Consider the following 20,278-nt stretch of genomic DNA (forward strand, 5'->3'; position numbering starts at 1 on the left):
CGGGGGCAACACTGAGGGTTGCGATCCGTTGCCGGACACGGAAAAAAGACAAAAGCCAAAAAAAAAAAAAAAAGAAAGAAAAACCTACTGAAACCAGAGATACACCTGAGCCACAGGCATGCCTGAGGGAAAAAGGTCACAAGTGAAAGGCTGGGAGACTGTGTATTCAAACTGCTGAAGTTCTGCCTGAAAAATCTTGCTTCCTTATTTTCTGTTCCTTATATGTTACTAAAGTGCCCAAGTGTATTAATAAGGAAATTCTACCCTTAAAATTCCATCCATTTCAAGAGCAGAGGAAACCTAATCTAACTATCTAGCTTTACAAGGGGAGAACAATCCTTACCCCTGTGAATACGGTTCTCGGGGACATGGACAGCAGTCCCTAGTAGGGCTCTAAGGAATTGACTGTGCACAGAAATTGGCTACAAGAAGCAGCTTCAGGACAATACCTCTTCTCAGAAACATGCTTAGAACACACTGCTATAGTGCTTTTCCCACCTGCCTTGGGAGGTCATTCTAGTTAGTTACTAACAGTAAAAAAACACTATACCTCCCAAGGGCAGAGGAATAGAGAACGGTCACACTGAAAAATGATCAGGTTAAAAGATGAGTATTCTCTAAACAAAACTGAAGGGAACTGATTAAATGCTTCCTGAAAGAGAGACTACATATCCCTAGACATGGATTTCCTGAGTCATTTCTCCTCCATAGTTAGACCTCCATAGAATACCTTCAGAAAGGAATATGTGCCTTCTGTGTATACGATGAAAAGACAGAGTGGGGGTGAAGGAAGATTTACTTACCTGCAGTTTATCCTCATGATTTGTATGAGTGTTAGAGAGATGCCTGAATTCCTGAGTCAGGCGGAAACAGTGCTTTACGTGTTCAGGAGATACAAAGTCTTCTGCTACTTTTATGCAACTGTATAGATTGTGGACCTAGGAGAGGAAAAGTGCAGAGGGAAAACACCAGACATTAGAGATTCAGTAACACATGGAAATTTCTGTAATGCAGTTAAAAAAAATTTAGAAATAATTATAATGTCCATTTTTATAATAATAACAAACACATAAAAACTCTAAGAGCAAATTTATAAATAAAAATGTTGGTATTTGCAGAGAAAATGGTCTAGAAAAAAGTACACAAAACTGTTAACAGTAGTGGTATGGTATAGGTAGTTGAGCTGGGACATGTCACTTTTCTTTTAATAGCCTATATTGTTGAAAATTTTTAAAACAAGCATTTAAAATAACAAGAAAAAATTAAAAAGCAAAAGATAAGTTGCAGCGTAAGAGCAATCAGTCTAATTGAGCCATTTATATCTCTTGCTGGATTAGCAAGAAAAGCAAAAATAAGGAAGCCATGGAGCTGTCAAGCCCAACTCCTAAATTGGAACCCACCTGGTGTGGGGCTCCAGCAGGTATGAAGACGGCATCACCTAGGAACTGCACAATGGCCCAGCCTTGCACGCTATATTCTTCATAGAGTCGCTTACGGAGAGTCTGGTCCAGGTACCAACTTTGGTCATGAATTGGGTCATGATCAGGGGGATTCTCTTGGCCTTGTTCTTCTCCAACCTGAAGCCGTGATGAAAACCCAAAAGACAGGAAAATTAATAAATTCATAAAAATTATTATTACTAATTTTTATTGAATCACAATTGGTAATGCATATTTTGGGAGTACAACGTTGAGATAAGTCGATCAAATCAATATTACTAGCATATATATTGTTATAAATCGTACTTATTCTTTTTTTTTTAATTTTAAAGGATGACCAGTAAGGGGATCTTAACCCTTGACTTGGTGTTGTCAGCAACATGCTCTCCCAAGTGAGCTAACTGGCCATCCCTATATAGGGATCCGAACCCGTGGCCTTGGTGTTATCAGCACCACACTCTCCCAAGTGAGCCACACGCCAGCCCAAAATTGTACTTATTCTTTATGCCCCTTGTCCAATCTCTCTCCATGCCCTGCTCCCCTCCCCCCCAATTACCCTAGATTTTTTTCTCTTCTTCTGAAAGAGTAATGGTTATTATTTTTTATTTTTTTATTTTTTTTTCCTTTTTGTCTTTTTTCGTGACCGGTAACGGGATCGCAACCCTCGGTGTCGCGCCCGCACCGCGCTCAACCAGTGAGCAGACCGGTCTCTATATGGGATCCGAACCCTCGGCGGGAGCGCCGCCACACTCCCAAGCGCCACACTCTACCGAGTGCGCCACTGGGCCGGCCCAGAGTAATGGTTATTATGTTAATTTGTTGCCTAGATGATCTGTCCAGTGCTGAGAGGTGTGTTCAGATCCCCCAACATTATCGTAGAGCAGGTGCTTCTACTGTCACTCTGGAATGGATTTTGTGGAAAGAGACATCCTCTTCTTTGGGCTCTGTTGGTGACTCCTTGTGTCAATGCATTCCAGTGGCTGGTGGACCATTTGTGTGGTGATTGTGGTGTCTAGCTGCTTTTGCGGCAGCCATGGTTATTGTGGTGGCTGTGGTGGGCTACCCACATGGAGGTGATGTTTTTGGCACGCTCCTTGGTGCTGGCGGTGTGCCTTGGCAGGAACTAATTTTTTGTCCTTTGCTTACTTCTAATATGGGGAAACTTCCTGTTGGGACCAGTACTTGAGCTCTGTGGTTGAGCTAAATTGCTGCTTTGCTGCTGACTCCCTAGGGAAGGCTTTTTGTGCAGATCAGGTTATAATGGCTGATTTCATAGGTACTTCCGGCTCTCCAGAGACCTGGTGCACCTGTGTTGTGTAGAAATTCTGATCTGGGCCTGAGTCTTTTCATCAAACTGCACCCCATGCAAATCTATATTCCTGACCAGTCTCCTCTGAGTGGTCGCATGCTGATTGGGATGCCAGTCAGCTGTCCTTGCTGTGCCCCAGTGTTCTCCCAGTGTGCCCATTTCCCCCACTGCCCGTGCTGCAAATGCTTCCCATAGGATGGGCCTTGCGCCGGTTCCTTGCAATGACTCACTGGCCTCTGAGTGGCTCCTTTTTTTCAGTTGTTCTGGCTCCTCACTCCTATGTGGGTCCATGGGAACCCTATTAGTGGTCTTGCTGGCCTGGGGGCCACCAAGGCCCTCTTATCCCCTGCCGCCTCCAAGCAACTTCATCTGAAAGGCACAACTGCAGCTCTTGCTGGCTCCTGCTGCGTGCATACAGCAGCTCCAGCCTTAAAGCAGCCGCGGCACAAAATGGTTGGAATGGTTTTTTCTTTCTCTCATTGTGGCTTCCCCTGCCTTCATGCATTCTGTAGGTCTCTCCTCTTCCCCTGAGCTCTAGCAGCCCCAGCTTGGCTGTTGTTGCTTTTTTATAGTTGTAAATTGATTGATTTGGGGGAAGAGTATGACACTGGGGACCATCTATTCTGCCATTTTGACTGGAAGCCCCCTATTATTTTGTTTTTGAGTTTTTGGTGGCTGGCTGGTACTGGGATCAAACCCTGGACCTTGGTGTTATTAGCACCATGCTCTAATTAACTGAGCTAACTGGCCAGCCCATAAAAATTATTATTATTATTATTTTTTTAATTTAATTTTTTTTTTTTTTTGTCTTTTGTCTTTTTCCGTGTCCGGCAACGGATCGCAACCCTCAGTGTTGCCCCCGTACCGGACCGGGGACCGGCAACGGGATTGCAACCCTCGGTGTTGCTCCCACGCCTCGCTCAGCCAGTGAGCGGGAACCGGTCTGTATGTGGGATCCGAACCCTCGGGCGGGAGCGCCGCTGCGCTTCCCAAGCGGCGCACTATCCAGTGCGCCACCGGGCCGGCCCCTTTTTGTCCTTTTTGAGACCGGCCGCACCGCGCTCAGCCAGTGACTGCTGTGAGTGCACCGGTCATCCCTATATAGGATCCGAACCCGCAGCGGGAGCGCTGCCGCGCTCCCGCGCTCCCAGCGCCACACCCTCCCAAGTGTGCCACAGGCTCGGCCCTCATAAAAATTATTAACAGCATAAATCCCACTTCCTGCAGCAAGATCCCCAGTGGGCTAAAGCCTCTGCTTTATTCTATTCAATGTCCTCTAGGTGTGGAATCAGACCTCTGGGCATTTTGAAAAGAAGTACCACAGCCAACAGGTCTTTAATGCCAAGCGATTCCACACGAGAAACCCTAGACAAGCTGTCTCAGCTTTCAGACTTTAAAACTGTGAGCTAGGAGCACAGCCTACCAGGGCATACCTTTCGCAGCAGCTCCCGGATCTTCTCTGCATCCTTGGCTGCATAGATGTGCCATAAAGCACCTGGCTTCTCTTTTCCATCATGAATCCTCTGCTTTGTCACCTCATCGGCATCTCCCTCATCAATTGTCTTGAGTACCTCTGAAAAGAGTAAAATGATACTTTCAGTGCAACCACCATTTCAGTACTTCTGAGTGAAGCAAAATGTCCAATTCAGACAGGTTTTAGTCTCCACTCTTCTCCATCTCTCTGGAATAATGTAAGGCAGAATCAAAGAATTCAAATTCATATTGGTCTAAGCTCCATACACTAAACCTTCCTTACTTAATAGAGATTCAGCATTTTTTGAGATTTAGTTTTCCTTCAAAACACATTTATTGCTCAAACCATGTAGCCTAACTTGCATGTTATTTCCTGATGTAAGTAGATGGAGTCAATATATTTTCTCAAGACCTCTTCAAACTCTAGGATTCTGTGGATTTCAGCCTGCAAAGTATAGCATCTTTGGCAAATTAAGAGGAGTGGCTTCTGATGCTTGTCTATCATGATCCCCTAAAAGACAACATAATGGAAGGGTGTACAGGTGTGCAGCATGAGCTACTTATTGTCTTTTTAAAATTCTTCTCTTTTTTCTGAAACTTCCATAACAACCACATATTAATTTTAACACCAAGATGGCAGAAAATGCAAAATATCACTTCTATGCTTCATTTCTGTGCAGATAACCTGGCTTTATCATTTCCTCACCCCACAGCTGATCTGGCTGATGGGTCGAGTAGACCAGTTTGCCCTTTCTTTTTCATTCCTCTTTGTGATGCTACATACTCAGTGGAAAAGGGCAGCATTCCCAGAGAGAGAATGACTCTGTACAGAAGTAGCACTCTTCTCTGCTAGAAGCTCCCTTTGTCTAGCACCATCCACTGGGCAGCTACTATGTATCAGGCCTGGTAGAAACTTAAGAAAAAGCCACTGGGGGAATAAAAAAAGAAAGAAAGAAGAAAAAGCCACTGGCCTTGACTGTGGAGGGGTAACACACAATTCTATCCCTGAGGCCAAGCCTCACCATCCTGAAGCACTAGGTTCTAGAAATCATACCTTCATCATGAGCACCTTCCCCAATAGGGATCCCAACATACACCATCACATTAACAGCATCAGAAACATCTAAATGAAGATTTGTTGTGCCAACTCGTCTATCTTCTGCTGTTATCAAGCCTAAAGGTGAAAGGAAAATGTGCAAGGTGAAGGGGCAATATTCTTAAGAATCCATATAGACCCTACAACTGAAAACATGCTGAAGGATGTTTTTTTTTCTTTTTTTGGTGGCTGGCCAGTATGGGGATCTGAACCCTTGACCTTGGTGTTAAAACACCACACTCTAACCAAGTCAAGGATGTTCTTAAATGAATAATATTGGGAGAGTCAAGCATATCCATTTATCAAGAAATCACTCTCTTTATCTCTTTTATACTGTTTAAGATTAGCTTTGGCCATGGAATACACCCCTCAAAAATGATTTCTCCCTGAAAAGCAAAACAGATATGGGCATTAGGGACATTCAGATGAAACTTAGCTTTCACAGCAACTTAGGTCATTACTGGACTTCACCAGTAGATGTTGGCTGGGTAGCCTGGTACCCAGCCTTCTTCACTGTTATTTTATCAAGTCTCTTAAAACTGAGAATATGTCTCTTTAGATAGAATTTTTGAGAGGAAACTTTCTAACTGCTGGAGACATAACAAGTTTATGAACTGGGCCCATATGGATGTTGTGCAAATCAATAGTACAAAAGAAAACATATTCAAAACCATCCTGGATACTATTAACTTCTCCAGCACTTGTTACCTGCCCTCAATCATCTCGACACAGGACCCTGACCATAGATCTCCCTCTATAGGTAAAATGAGAACAGTCCCCAAAAAGGGCAATTCTGGCCTCTCCTTCATACCATAGGCATTGTACATCTTGGGGCCCAGATCGGGCCTTACGAAGTAGCTGGGTAGCCTAGAGGCCAGATTGAGCCTGCCATCTCGTTTGGTATATTCTGGCAGAGGAAGGTTTTCCATCAGATCTTCAAACCTACAAAAGGGCAGGAAAGATGACTTAGTTTGTTACAGGGGAAGAATGTAAACATGCAGAATTCACTTTTCTGTGATTACTTTGTGATAGCTTCAGCCAGGCACAAGTCTCTGAAGATGACACCACTGTAGGTCACTAACCTTGTTGGCATCATGTCCCGAAAATCTTCCCCAGGAGGCCAGTCCTTGAGTTTGAGCACCATTGGCTGTCCATCTTCTGACCTTAGTCGCTCTGGAAGAGAGATAGTACTCCCAGAAACATCTGGGTTGGATGCTGCCCAATTTTCCAGTGATTAAACGTTTTAGGAGACTACCCCCTTATTTCAGACTTGTAAACCTTCATAATGGAATAGGTGGGCTTTATTTTCCTCACCTACTGCTTTAGTACACAGCATCTCAAGGGATTCTATCTCAAGGGATTCTATTCCCCTTCCTCATGGTGAAAGTGCTCCACACATCCCATGGGATCACATGCTTAAGACTGGGCGTGCTCCGGGAGCCATGTGATTGCCATACAAGCTACATAGTTGGCTCCAGGATAGAATGTTCCTCCCACCAAGAGAATATCATTTGTTAATCCAGGAGCAGGACTGGGCATATAGACACTTATTTTCCAATTTGCCATTACTGAACTAGATATTAAAGCTACTTACTGCATATGATCTCAAAGCCATCCCAGAAATCCCGAACTTTCACATCGGATATTATAGCACAGTTCCTGCAGTTCACCAAGTCCACATCCTGGTCTCCAAATTCCTGGCTAAAGGCCTCTGGCTTCCAGAGTTCAGACTTGAGCTTTTTATGTACCCCTGAAACCAGTACTGGCTGCAGAAACAAAAATATCCCAATCATAACCATCTAGAAAAATACTTTTAGCTCTAGGGATAAGGGACAGAACAGATTTTCCTGGGGAGGGTCTCTTCTCCATGAAGATCTATTGTTCTTACCCAGTTTTATAACCTATGGATTTCTTTCTTTCTCTTTTTTTTTGTCCTTTTTGTCTTTTTTACTGACCGGCAACGGGATCGCAACCCTCAGTGTCGCGCCCGTACTGGGAACCGGCAACGGGATCGCAACCCTCGGTGTTGCGCCTGCACCGCGCTCAGCCAGTGAGCGGGAACCGGTCTCCACATGGGATCTGAACCCTCGGCGGGAGCGCCGCCATGCTCCCAAGCGGCACACTCTCCAGTGCGCCACCGGGCCGGCCCTATAACCTATGGATTTCAATACATAAGTTAAAGTCAATGAAAACTGCTTCTACTCCATTATACTTGATTCTCACCATGGGGAGCATGCCATTAGAAATTACTTCTGTTGCCTTGATATCTACCACTATTTTGAAGTGAGGGGACAAAAAGCTGACAAATGCAACTTTAAGAACATCAACTGAAAATGATAAAGTATTTAGACAATTCCATAAGCTCCCCCTTCCTCAAGCACCTGCTAAAGTATAAAAATCAGAGTGTTATCACACTATCACATAAACTTCTGTGGCTTTGAAACATTTACCTAGAAAAGTACCACACATTTCCATCCACACACCCTCATCCTACTTCATATCACATGTAAGTATTTTCCTCCAAAGGTGTCATCAATGCCAGATCAACACTTAACAGAAGTTTCAACTGCCGTTTTAAGAACATAGAACTACATAGCTTAGAAATAAAAGGATGTACAATGTACTTTTAGGAATCTCCTCAGTTTTAAAAATCTAAGACTAGTCAAAGTAGCAAGGCTATCTACAACAAACTTACTATGTCTAAATCTCCCTAGCAAAAGATCTTTCAGAGAGACCTGGAATTATCCTGGTAACTGTGGCACGCAGACAGTTGGCCCTGGAAACTGCTTATTCTTGCTTACCTGGCCTTGCTTCCAACACTCCCGGAAGATCTTCCAATTGTTTTTGTTGCTGGGGTCATGAAGACACAGAAGCCTCCCATCACAGAGCCAGGAGTGAGAAGTATGGGGGTCTAGCACATTTAACCCCATCACCATCTCCTTCACTTCCTTTTGGGTATCAGTCAAGTTGCAGGCTCGCTTTGAAGCATCTGAGGTTTTCTTATTTTCTACCACTGAGGCAATGATGTGGTCAAGAAAGTTGGGTAGGCTGGCCTTGTTCTTCACACCCTGCCAGACACAAATCCATCAGGTAAGCTTGACTGAGGCATCATGAGAAGAGCAATCAAAAAAAAAAAATTTTTTTTTTTAAAAGGATGACCAGTAAGGGGGATCTTAACCCTTGACCTGGTGTTGCCAGCACCACGCTCTCCCAAGTGAGTTAACCGGCCATCCCTATATAGGGATCCGAACCTGTGGCCTTGGTGTTTATCAGCACCACACTCTCCCTAGTGAGCCATGGGCTAGCCCAAGAAGAGCAATCAAAAAATTTTCTCACACTCATATTCCTAAGAAGTTCTGACCTATCTGATTAAATTCCACAGGAGTTATTTAAATGTCTTTTGTAACTAGAGAGGGGGTTTTAAAAAGTCAGTATCTTAAATTCTTCTACCCTTCATATTTTGCCTTACATTTATGAAAGAAAAGTAAAGAAAGATCCCTTCTACCTCAAGAGATCTGAGACCTAAGAAATATTTCTGGCATTCAGCCCTGTATTAAGCATATACATGTAGACTGCAAAAATCACAAAATGCTGTAACTGAGTGAAAAAGATCACTTAGTTTGTGGCTTCTAAATTTGTTTCTGGCCAGAGTGCCCAAGGGATACGATACTTCAATTTAATAACAGAAGTGATTTATCAAGGCAGCGGTTTTCTATGAAGGAGCACCCCAATAAAGGGATGTGCCAGAGTGTCCAAGACAAACTACATATTCTGGAAGCAGTTTCCTATTCTCCAATTCTTCCCCTATTATCATCTCACTGAGAATCTCTCATCTGTTTCAGCTGATGGGAAAGTTCAGGCCCAGAGATCAATGTGACATACTTAAGGTCACAGAACCTAAGTTGGGGAGGAGGGATTTTTTTAAATTTCATAATCCTATGCCTGAAGTATCACTAACCACTATTTTTATAAAGTATGTAGAATCGTATATCCTGGGAAAAATAAAAAGGAAAAGAACTGGGGATATGAGAAAACACAAATAAAACAGAGCCCAAAGTAATTGTTTTGTTTTGCTTTCATTTTTTTTTTAAAGTTACCTATCCAAAAGAAAAACAAATAATCCAAACTGTACAGGGCTTAACCACCCACAATTCATTGAATTTTAGCTGTCAACCATAAAATAGAATGGGAAGCATATTTATGTACTTGTTTGAAATGATCTGTAAGATATATAAACTGAAAAACAGCAAAGCAAGGTATAGAAAAGAGAGGGAAAAAGCCTACATATATATGATAATATCTCTGAAATGATACTCAAGAAACAATGGTGACCTCCAGAAAGGGAAACACAGGTGGCTGGGAGACAAGAAGTGGGAAGGAAACTTTTTAGTATAAGCCCTTTTGCATCTTTTAAATTTTGATTTGTACCTTGTGAATTTATTCAGTCAATATATGCTTAGTAGACATGATTATAGATCAAACGCTGTGGCACTAGGAGTATACTGGTATATATAGAATATACTAGATACATAAATAAGATACTTATTTTTTTGTTGGCTCTTTTGTTTTTTGGTGGCTGGCTGGGAAGGGGATCCAAACCCTTGACTTTGGTGTTAGAAGGTTGCACTCTAACAATCTGAGCTAACTGGCCAGCCCTATACTGGTGAATAATAATAGCCAAAAATAAAGTGGGGAAAGCAGATATGTGTAAAGGATGGGAGTGCAATGAACTTTTTAAAAAGGTGATGTACAAAGAAAGGCTTACTGACAGTGACATTTCAAGAGAGAAGAGAAGCTGATGATAAAGCAAGCCATGTCGTTACATTGGCAAGAACTTCTAGGTTAAGGAAATAACAAGTGCAAAGGCACTGAAGAGGGAGCATGGCTGGCCACGTTTAAGAAACAGCAAGAAGGGGCCGGCCCATGGCTCACTTGGGAGAGTGTGGTGCTGATAACACCAAGGCCACGGGTTTGGATCCCTATATAGGGATGGCTGGTTGCTCAATTGGGAGAGCGTGGTGCTGACAACACCAAGTCAAGGGTTAAGATCCCCTTACCAGTCATCTTTAGAGAAAAAAAGAAAAGAAACAGCAAGAAGGTGGTATAGCTAGAACAAATGAATAAGATGGAGGGTGGTAGTTGAAGTGGGAGAGGTGAGGGGAAGAGGAACAGATAGGGCTAGAGCCTTGTAGTCCCCTTTAAGGACTTTGCTTATCTTATGAGACAAACAGAAAGCCCGTGGAGGATTTTAGGCAGAGGTGACATAATTTGACTTACATTTTAAAAGGACCACTCTAGCTGTGTTGAAAACAGACTGTAGAGTGCAAAGGGCGGAAATGAGGGGACCTGCAAGGAATTTACTGGAAAAATTTAGGCAAGAGAGGACGTTAGCTTAGAACAGAGAGGAAGCAATGGAGTTTATGAGAAATGGGTGGATCCTGAATATATTATGAAGATCAAACTGAAAGAACTTCCTCACAAATTAGATATGAATACAAGAGGGGAGTCCCTATTTTCTCCAAGATTCTTGGAACATGCATTTGGAAGGAGGGAGATGCCACTGACTAAAGAGGAGCAGGCTTATGGGCAGAAGATCAGGAATTCAATCTTAGATATGTTGAAGATCTGAAATATCTATTAGACATCCAAGAGAATACAATATAAATTTACTGCTTTAGGTTAAAAAAAAAAAAAACAACTTTTTTTTTTTTTTTTTTTGTCTCTTTTTTTGTGACCGGCAACGGGATCGCAACCCTTGGTGTTGCCCCCGCACCTTGCTCAGCCAGTGAGCGGCCGGTCTGTATGTGGGATCCGAACCCTCGGCGGGAGCGCCGCTGCGCTTCCCAAGCGGCACAGTGTAGCAGTGCGCCACCAGGCCGGCCCAAAAAAAAAAACTTTTTAATGTCTGCTATTATCAAGAAAATCAAGTGATCAATAACATAACTTTTCTGCTGATGACTGAAAAATTCAATGTCTCAATTTTTACTAACTTCTTAACATGGTATAAAAGGCTCACTACTTAAAAGGATCTCAAACATTCCCAAAACTTAATGTAGAGAGAGATCTTGTCAGCTTGACAGACAATGTAGAGAACACAAATCACCCTTGCATCCACTAACCCAATTATCAGATCTCTTATGGATCTTTCATAGAAAAGCAGCAAAGACTACAGTTGTTCGGAGGACACTTACTGCTGAGGATGTAGAGAAGACCGGGGGGAAAGGTATGCTTGTGTCCAAGGGGGTTTGAGGAAGCTTCCCGGGCCCAGAGTGAAGGAGGTCTCGAAGGCTAGAACCTTCAGTTTTGTTGTTCGAGGCAGTGGGACCCAGTAAAAGACTGTTAAAAAGCTTTGGAGTCAACGGAGAGACCTTAGCAGTGGAGTTGAATGAGTCCAGACCAAAGGGTGAATGAGATTCTTTACTGAGAACTGACCTCAGGGACCCTGCTTCTGTAAGAACATAAACGGGAAAAGCATTAGGCACAATAAGGAATATCCAACAGACAACTCACTCCTAAAAACTAGCTAAGCTAGCTAAGTGAGAAGGAGGAAAAACTCTCTCCCTTCTTCTGCCTCCCAAACTGTGTATAGTTTATCTGAGCCAAGCCTGACAAGCTATAAATACATGAGGTCTCATGGACAAGGAGAAGCTCTCCTACTTCTTCCTTTCTTTTCCAGATCTGGATTTCAAACTTCCTTTTGTTCCCATCCATCTTTCATTTCCCTGATTTTCTTCTTCTTTTTTTTTTTTTTTTGTCTTTTTCATGACTGGTAAGGGGAAGGCAACCCTCGGCTTGGTGTCGCCTGCACTGTGCTCAGCCAGTGAGCGCACCGGCCACTCCCATATAGGATCCGAACCCACGGCGGGAGCGTTGCTGCGCTCCCAGTGAGTGCGCCACGGGATCGGCCCTCCCCCATTTTCTAAGAGTTTCTTTAGGTGGGTCTCCAAAACACTTGCACTGGAATCACTTGGAGTGCTTGTTAAAAACGGAGATTGCTGGGCCGGCCCGGTGGCACACTGGATAGTGCGCCGCTTGGGAAGCGTGGTGGCGCTCCCGCCCGAGGGTTCGGATCCCACATACAGACCGGTTCCCGCTCACTGGCTGAGCGAGGCGCGGGAGCAGCGCCGAGGGTTGCGATCCCGTTGCCGGTCCCTGGTCCGGTTCGGGGGCAACACTGAGGGTTGCGATCCATTGCCGGACACGGAAAAAGACAAAAAAGACAAAAAAAAAAAAAAGGAGATTGCTGGGGCCAGCCTGGTGGCACACTGCTACAGTGCGCCGCTTGAGAGCACGGTGGCACGCTCCGAGTGTTCGGATCCCACATACAGACTGGTTCCCGCTCACTGGCTGAGCGAGGTGCGGGCGTGATACCGAGGGTTGCGATCCCGTTGCCGGTCCCGGTCCGGTACGGGCGCGACACTGAGGGTTACGATCCGTTGCCGGACACGAAAAAAGACAAAAAGGGAAAAAAACAAAAACAAACAAAAAAAAAAATGGAGATTGCTGGTCTTACCCTAAGAGATTCTGACTTAATAGTTCTAGGTGGGGCATAGGAATCTTCATTCTTAACAGTTCCCCAGGTAATTCTTGTGTTGTTGAAAACTACTGCTCTAAGTCTAGCTCTCAACCCTCGCTATATAACAGAATCATCTGGCAAGCTTGTTAAAAACCTTACATCAATTCTGACTAAGGAGGTCCAGGCCCAGGCATGTGTCTTTTTAAAAAAGCTCCACTTCTAGAAATAAGTTGAATGAAACTCCCTCATTTTATATGATCAGCCAGAGAAAGCAAGTGGCATATTTCAGAAATGTGGATGGTAATTTGTGAGTCTGAAGAATCCCAGAATAACCCATGAATTCAACCCATAGGCAGGACAGAGGCTTGTGTTCATCTCACCTTTCGTTTCTTCTTTAGCCTTCTGAGTTGCTAAATCCGCCAACCAGTGCAGGGCAGAGGAGGGTGGGGCTGTGTCAGGGCAAGGGGTCCTGATGGCTTTTAGCTCACTATTGCTATCTGAAGCCGAACTGTCTGCTTTCAGAGGCTCTTCAGATCTGATGTCAGTGCTGTCGGCTTTGGGAACATGGTCGGGTTCTGGAGTTGCTACTGTTGCAATTCCTCCTCCACCTGAGAAGGTAGTTTCGTTTCCAGAAGAGGCACTAGGGTTTATGCTAGGAAGCTAAAGCACAGGAAGACCAACAAGGTTAGAGTACTATCCTTGGGTAGAAAAAAATAAAACACAACTAGTAATGGTTTCTGACACTAAATAGGGCTTCTGACACTACATAGGTCTGGGAAGAATAATCTGAAACTGTCCAATAAACTACTTCATCCATTCTTTAATTCAAAATGTGTTTATTGAGTCCTACAAATATCTATGCTAGGTTATGTGGAAAGATAAGACTTGAAGTTTATTTTTAAATTTAATTTTTTAAAAAGATGACCAGTAAGGGTATCTTAACCCTTGACTCGGTGTTGTTAGCACCATGCTCTCCGAAGTGAGCCAACTGGCCATCCCTATATAGGGATCCAAACCTGTGGCCTTGGTGTTATCAGTACCACACTCTCACAAGTGAGCCACGGGCCAGCCCTAAGTCTTGAAGTTTATAATCTAAAATAAACATGTAATATGCCTGAGAAAATTTTTGCAATGGCAAATTGGTGATTACAACGTGACCTCACAGAGGTGTCCTGAGGATTAAATGAGAAAGTATATGCAAAGGGCTTAGCACAATTCTGGCACACATAAATTACTGAATTTCCCAAATGATTTGCTTTAATGTGTCAACTTTATTGAAAATACATCTCCAGATCCCTCAGCATTAATCCCTGTGCCTGTTATCAATGACCACATGTTAGTAGCATCTCTAGAAGAACACTGAAGTATAAGCAGATGGTTATGTTTTTTTAAAACAACTGTTTGTTCAAAATAAATAATCACCATCAAACCAGAATGACCTCTGCCTCTGACAGAGCAATGAGAAAACTACTCCCTCCTTCTAGAGGTTTAGGATTGCTTTGAGGGTTGCATGAACCAAATTCAGTGGGCTAATTTTCATATTTCTGTTCTTTGTACCTAAGATGAACCCAATGATAGGGACTATGTACATACCTTCTCAGATAGGACTGAGAAGACCAACAGTATTCCTAGTAACCTTTTCTATACTTTTCACCCATACAAAGACCCTGAGGTATACATCCTGACAAGTTGCAAAGAATCTATTTGTGCTATTTATCAACCAAATCTAAACTGGTTTAAAGGTGAATGAAGTCAGGAGGAATTGAAATCCCTTCAGTAAATTTTTTTGAGTTCTCTCTAGAAAGGCTTTCCCATCTCCTAATTCCCCAAGAATCCACTGGGCAACAGAGTCAAAAATGGGGCATTTCCTCGTTCTAAAAACTTAAGTTTCACTCAGTAATACCCATACACACCACTTTACCTGTGACATCCCATTGGTGACAGCAGGTCTCAACACGGATTTGTTCTGCCGACTGATACAAGGGCAGTTTGCTTTAATTCCCCACTTGCCCCGGGCAGCATGTACCATGTCTCCAATATTGTAAAGAGCTGGACAAAAGATAACAATAGTAACAATTAACAGAACACTTGTATATGCCACGTATTGTGCTAAGGACTTTTTTTACATTACAACATTTCAGTAAGGCAGCTACTTTTATCCTCAATTTTTGATAATCAAACTTAGACTCAGAGAAATTAGGTCATTTGCTCAAGTACACGAAGTTGGTAAATGGAAGTAGTAAGACTTAAATGCAGGTATATCTAGCCCTAAAAAGTTCTGTACACTTTAAACCACTGAGCTACACTCTGTCCCTCCTCTAGTAAACATTAACCAGGTGTCCTAGAGAAGAAATTCTAGGGGTAGATTCCTTAATATCCAAGAATGTAAACATTTTGAATTGCCTACTTTATTGAATTGCAAGATATATCTAAAATGTTTTTTAAAAAATAGATCAATGTAAACGTTTTTTTTTTTTTTTTTTTAAAGATGACCGGTAAGGGGATCTTAACCCTTGACTTGGTGTTGTCAGCACCACACTCACCCAGTGAGCAAACCGGCCATCCCTATATGGGATCCGAACCTGTGGCCTTGGTGTTATCAGCACCGCACTCTTCCGAGTGAGCCACAGGCTGGCCCAATCAATGTAAACTTTACGCGGATAAACATTTAACCATGCTTAGACCAACAGTGAGCAGGCATTTTAACACTGCAGTAAAGAAGCCCTTCAATTTGTTGGTTTTTCTAAAATTTTTTATTTTTTTAAATTTTTTATTTTTAAATTTTATTTTGTTGATATACAGTGTGGTTGATTATTGTGGCCCATTACCGAAACCTCCCTCCCTCCTCCCTCCCACCTAACAATGTCCTTTCTGTTTGCTTGTTGTATCAACTTCAAGGAACTGTAGTTGTTATGTCTTCTTCCCCCCACCCCCGTTTTTGTTTTTTTTTGTGTGTGTGTGTGAATTTATTTATTTATTTTTACCTCCCACCAATAAGTGAGAACATGTGGTATTTCTCTTTCTGTGCCTGACTTGTTTCACTTAATAAGAAGCCCTTCAATTTGGAAGCAATGTCGTATAAAGGATTCAGGAGATGCCACCCAAAGCTTTCTTAAGTGGAGGAATATAGAGAGTAGTTTTGCAGACTCGCCATCTTCAATGCATGTATGTTAATGGAAGGGTGGAAGCTGGGCATGTAGAACTTCTAGAGGAATCACTGTAGTAAGCCGGGGTTGTGACACAAACATAACCATTCATTTCTGTTAAGCTAGGTGCCTTCCTCATGGATTCAAAAGGTTTGATTACCTTTAGCTGGATTTTTACGAGCCTAAAACCAGAAGTTTTTCGGGCTGAGCCCGTGGCGCACTGGGGAGAGTGCGGCGCTCCCGCCGCGGGTTCGGATCCTATATAGGGATGACCGGTGCGCTCACAGCACTCACTGGCTGAGCGCGGTGTGGCCGGTCTCAAAAAGGAAAAAAAAAAAAAAAAACCAGAAGTTTTTCTGGAAGCCTAGAGACTAGCTTTTTCATTCTGGTCCAGCCAACCACAGGAATGTGAAATGATATATGAAAACATGACCAGCTCCTCTGACTAGAAAGGGGGAGCAGAATGTCAGTGGCCGTATGCACGCTAATATACATCTAAAGATTCAAATTCTCAGAGAAATCTGGTGAGGCTCAAAAAAAAATAATAATAAAAATAAAAATCAGCCTAGGACATACCATTTCACCAAATTTTATGGTATGTGAGTATTTCAATTAAAAACATTTCTTTTCACCAAATTGAGAAAAGGAATTTCCTTACCTGTGCCAGGGATGATCTGTGTGGGCATGAGATTCTCTGGTTCATGGGACTGACCCTTTGCACACTTCAACCAGGAGAAAACCTCTTCATCACCCATTTCCTCTGTTTCTGAAACAGAAATGAGATGACTTCATTTATTATGAGAGTCATGGGATGGAGTAGGAGTTTCAGAACCCTAAAGGCCAATTTTCTCATGGCCAAAGAAGATAATACCTAAATTTTAAAAAATCTACTTTACTGAGGTATAATTTACATACAATAAATTCAACAATTTAAATTGTGTACCTCAATGAGTTTTGACAAATGTATCCAGTTGTATGAACACTACCCACAATCATGATATAGAACATTTCCATCACATCTCAAGTTCTCTGCAGTCAATGCCCTTCCCTCAATCTCTGGCCACTACTATTGATCAACTTTCTAATACTAAAGTTTTGCTTTTATAGAATTTCACATAAGTGGAAGAATACAGGAGGTAATCATTTGTATTGGGTTTCTCTCATTTAGTATAACACTTTTGAGACGCATCTATATTGCTGCATGTATCAATAATTCATTTTTTGTTTTATGGCTGAGTAGTATTCCATGGTATGGATGTACCACAATTTCTTTACCTATCTATCAGCTGGTGTACGTTTGGGTTGTTTCCCATTTTTGGCTATCACAAATAAAGCTGCTCTAAACATTTATATACAAGTCTTTGTGTGAACGTTTTCATTTCTCCTGTAAATACCTTGGAGTGGGATGCTGCATCATATGGCAAGCTTTAACTTTTAACTTTATAAGAAATGGCCATATTGATTTCTGAAGTGATAGGGCCAATCTGCATTCCTGTCAGCATTGTCAGAGATTTAGTTCCTCCATATCCTTGCTTACACTTGGTACTGTCAGTTTTAAAATTTTAGCCATTCTAGTGAATATGACTGTTTCTCATTATGGTTTAATTTGTATTTCTCAAAAATAATGATAATTTTTTTCATGTGCTTATCTGCCACTGATCTATAATTTTGGATATAGTATCAGTTCAAATCTTTTGCCCATTTAAAAACTGGGCTGTTTGTCCTCTTGTTATTGAGTTGTAAGAGGTCTTAGTACATTATTGATACAAGTCTTTTAACAACTGTGTGGTCGGCAAATCTTTTCTCCCAGTCTGTGGCTTGCCTTTTCATATTCTTCAGTGTCTTTGAAGAGGAAAAGTTTTAAAATTTGATATTAATTTGTTTTTCTTTTGCTTTTCGTATCCTATCTAAGAAATATTTGTCTCGCCCAAGGATACTAAGATCTTCTATTTTTTTTTCTAGAAGTTTTATAGTTTTAGCTTTACGTCTAGGTCTGTGTTTCACTTACAGTATTTTGTATATAGTATAAAGTAAAGATATAGGTTCTTTTTTTTCCTTTGAATACGGATATACAATTATTCCAGTACCATTTGTTGAAAGGATTATCCTTTCCCCATTCAATTACCTTAGCACCTCTGCCAACAATAAATTGACTATTATGTGTGGGTTTACTGCTAGACTGTGTTCTGTTCCATTACCATAGTGCCTTGATAACTGTAGCTTTACAGTAAGTTGTGAAATGAAGTAATACAAGTCCTCCAACTTCATTATTATTATTATTATTTTTGTCCTTTTGAGACTGGCCGCACCACACTCAGCCAGTGAGCGCTGTGAGCGCACCGGTCATCCCTATATAGGATCCGAACCCGTGGCAGGAGTGCTGCTGCGCTCCCAGCGCCGCACTCTACCAAGTGCGCCACGGGCTCGGCCCCAACTTCATTATTTTAGGTCCTTTGAGTTTCACATATTTTTTAGAACCAGCTTGTCAATTTCTACAAAAAGGTCTATTGGGATTTTGATATGGAATTGCATTTAATTACAGATTGATTTAGAAGAACAGACAACCTAGTATTCAATCTTCTCATCCACAGATATGGTACATCTCTCCATTTACTTAAGTATTCTTTAATTTCTCTCAGCAATATGTTGCAGTCTTCAGCGTATATGTCTTGTATATATTATCTAAATTTATCTCTAAGCATATCGTGTTTTTTTATACTACTGTAAATAACGATTTTAAATTTCAATTTCTAATTGTTCATTGCCATAATATTGAAATATAATTGATCTGTATATGTTGACTTTGTACCTTGCAATCTTGCTAAACTTATTAATGAGTTCTTGAAACTTTTTTGTAGATTTCTTTAGGATTTTCTACATAGATGATCATGTCATCTGATAATAAAAAAATCTTACTTGTCTTTTTTTGTTTTGTTTTGCCTTTTCATTATTTTTGTCTTTTATTTTACTGACTAGTAACTTCAGTACAATTTTTTTGTTTTTGTTTTTAGCAGTTGGCTGGTATGGGGATATGAACCCTCGATCTTGGTATTATAACACTGTGCTCTAAACCAACTGAGCAAACCAGCCAGCCCTATAGTACAATGTTTAAAAGAAGCTGTGAAAGTTGACCACCTTGCTTTGTTCCTGAACTTAGAGGGAATGATTCAGTCTTTCATATTATTATGTATGATGTTCAGTGTTTTTCAAACTTTATCTCTTTACCACCCCCCCAAAGAGCCTTTTGAAACATTTGTTGTTGTTGTTAATTGTGCTCCCCACCTCTTTGTACTACTGCTATTATACATTTTAATTTTATATTATATAACCCCCCCAAATATATTATTACTATTTTTGCTTTAAAAAATTATCTTCCCTTCTCCACTCCCACTGCTTTACTTGACAAGCCTTAAAAAAATTTTTTTTTTAAATTATTTTAAAAAGATTAAAAAGGGGCCGGCCCGGTGGTGCACTTGGTAGAGTGTGGCGGCGCTCCCGCCGAGGGTTTGGATCCCATATACAGACCGGTCCGCTCACTGGTTGAGCGCGGTGCAGGCACGACACCAAGGGTTGCGATCCCGTTGCCGGTCGCAGTACAGGTGCGACACTGAAGGTTGCGATCCCGTTACCGGTCACGAAAAAAGACAAAAAGGAAAAAAAAAAAAAGATTAAAAAGGCCTTTTATATTTACTCACATATTTACCATGTAGGATGTTCTTCATTCCTTTGTCTAAATTCAAATTTCCATATCACATCATTTTCTTCTCCTTGAATAACTAAACTTTTAACTTTATTGTAGTGTGAAATCTACTTGTGATGAATTCTATTAGCTCTATTTGGTCTAAAAAAGTATTTTAGTATTATTTTTGAAAGGTACTTTCATTGGGCATGAATTCTAGGTTAATACAACAGTTTGTTTCCAGCCTTTAAGAGGTCATTCCATTGTCTTCTGGTGTATAGGGTTTCTGACAAATCGGCTGTCATTCCTATTATTGTTATTCTGCACAAAACGTGCCTATTTTTCCTCTAGTGCTTCTCACATTTTTCTCTTTATAACTGTTCACCAGCAATTTGATTATGATGTGCTTTGGTGTTGTTTTCTTAATGTTTTGTCTGTTTGGTGTTTATTGTTGGTTTTGTGGTTATACAGTTTTATCAAATTTGGAAATTTTCTGGCATTATTTCTTTAAATATTTCTTCTGTCTCTTCCTTCCCACCCATTCTCTTTCTGGAACTCCAATTATTTGTTTGGTAAACTACCTGCTATTTCCTGCAGCTTTATGAGGCACTCTTCAATTT

General features: G+C 41.5%; 1 protein-coding gene across 1 annotated transcript in view; it reads right to left on the minus strand.

Moving 5' to 3' along the window:
* Nucleotides 1-20,278, minus strand: part of KDM3B (lysine (K)-specific demethylase 3B) — a 65,905-nt gene that overhangs the window by 3,343 nt on the left and 42,284 nt on the right. Inside the window, exons 12-23 of the mRNA XM_008572805.1 lie at nucleotides 16,638-16,745; nucleotides 14,755-14,882; nucleotides 13,214-13,493; nucleotides 11,509-11,765; nucleotides 8,119-8,385; nucleotides 6,912-7,083; nucleotides 6,400-6,490; nucleotides 6,129-6,259; nucleotides 5,276-5,395; nucleotides 4,182-4,321; nucleotides 1,401-1,577; nucleotides 804-938 (exon numbers count right to left, since the gene is read on the minus strand). Coding sequence (XP_008571027.1) covers nucleotides 804-938; nucleotides 1,401-1,577; nucleotides 4,182-4,321; nucleotides 5,276-5,395; nucleotides 6,129-6,259; nucleotides 6,400-6,490; nucleotides 6,912-7,083; nucleotides 8,119-8,385; nucleotides 11,509-11,765; nucleotides 13,214-13,493; nucleotides 14,755-14,882; nucleotides 16,638-16,745 — 2,006 coding nt within the window. The remainder of the gene's footprint in view (nucleotides 1-803; nucleotides 939-1,400; nucleotides 1,578-4,181; nucleotides 4,322-5,275; nucleotides 5,396-6,128; nucleotides 6,260-6,399; nucleotides 6,491-6,911; nucleotides 7,084-8,118; nucleotides 8,386-11,508; nucleotides 11,766-13,213; nucleotides 13,494-14,754; nucleotides 14,883-16,637; nucleotides 16,746-20,278) is intronic.

The sequence above is a fragment of the Galeopterus variegatus genome, unplaced genomic scaffold (genome assembly GCF_000696425.1).
Source record: "Galeopterus variegatus unplaced genomic scaffold, G_variegatus-3.0.2 Scaffold836, whole genome shotgun sequence".
Classification (NCBI taxonomy): Eukaryota; Metazoa; Chordata; class Mammalia; order Dermoptera; family Cynocephalidae; genus Galeopterus; species Galeopterus variegatus.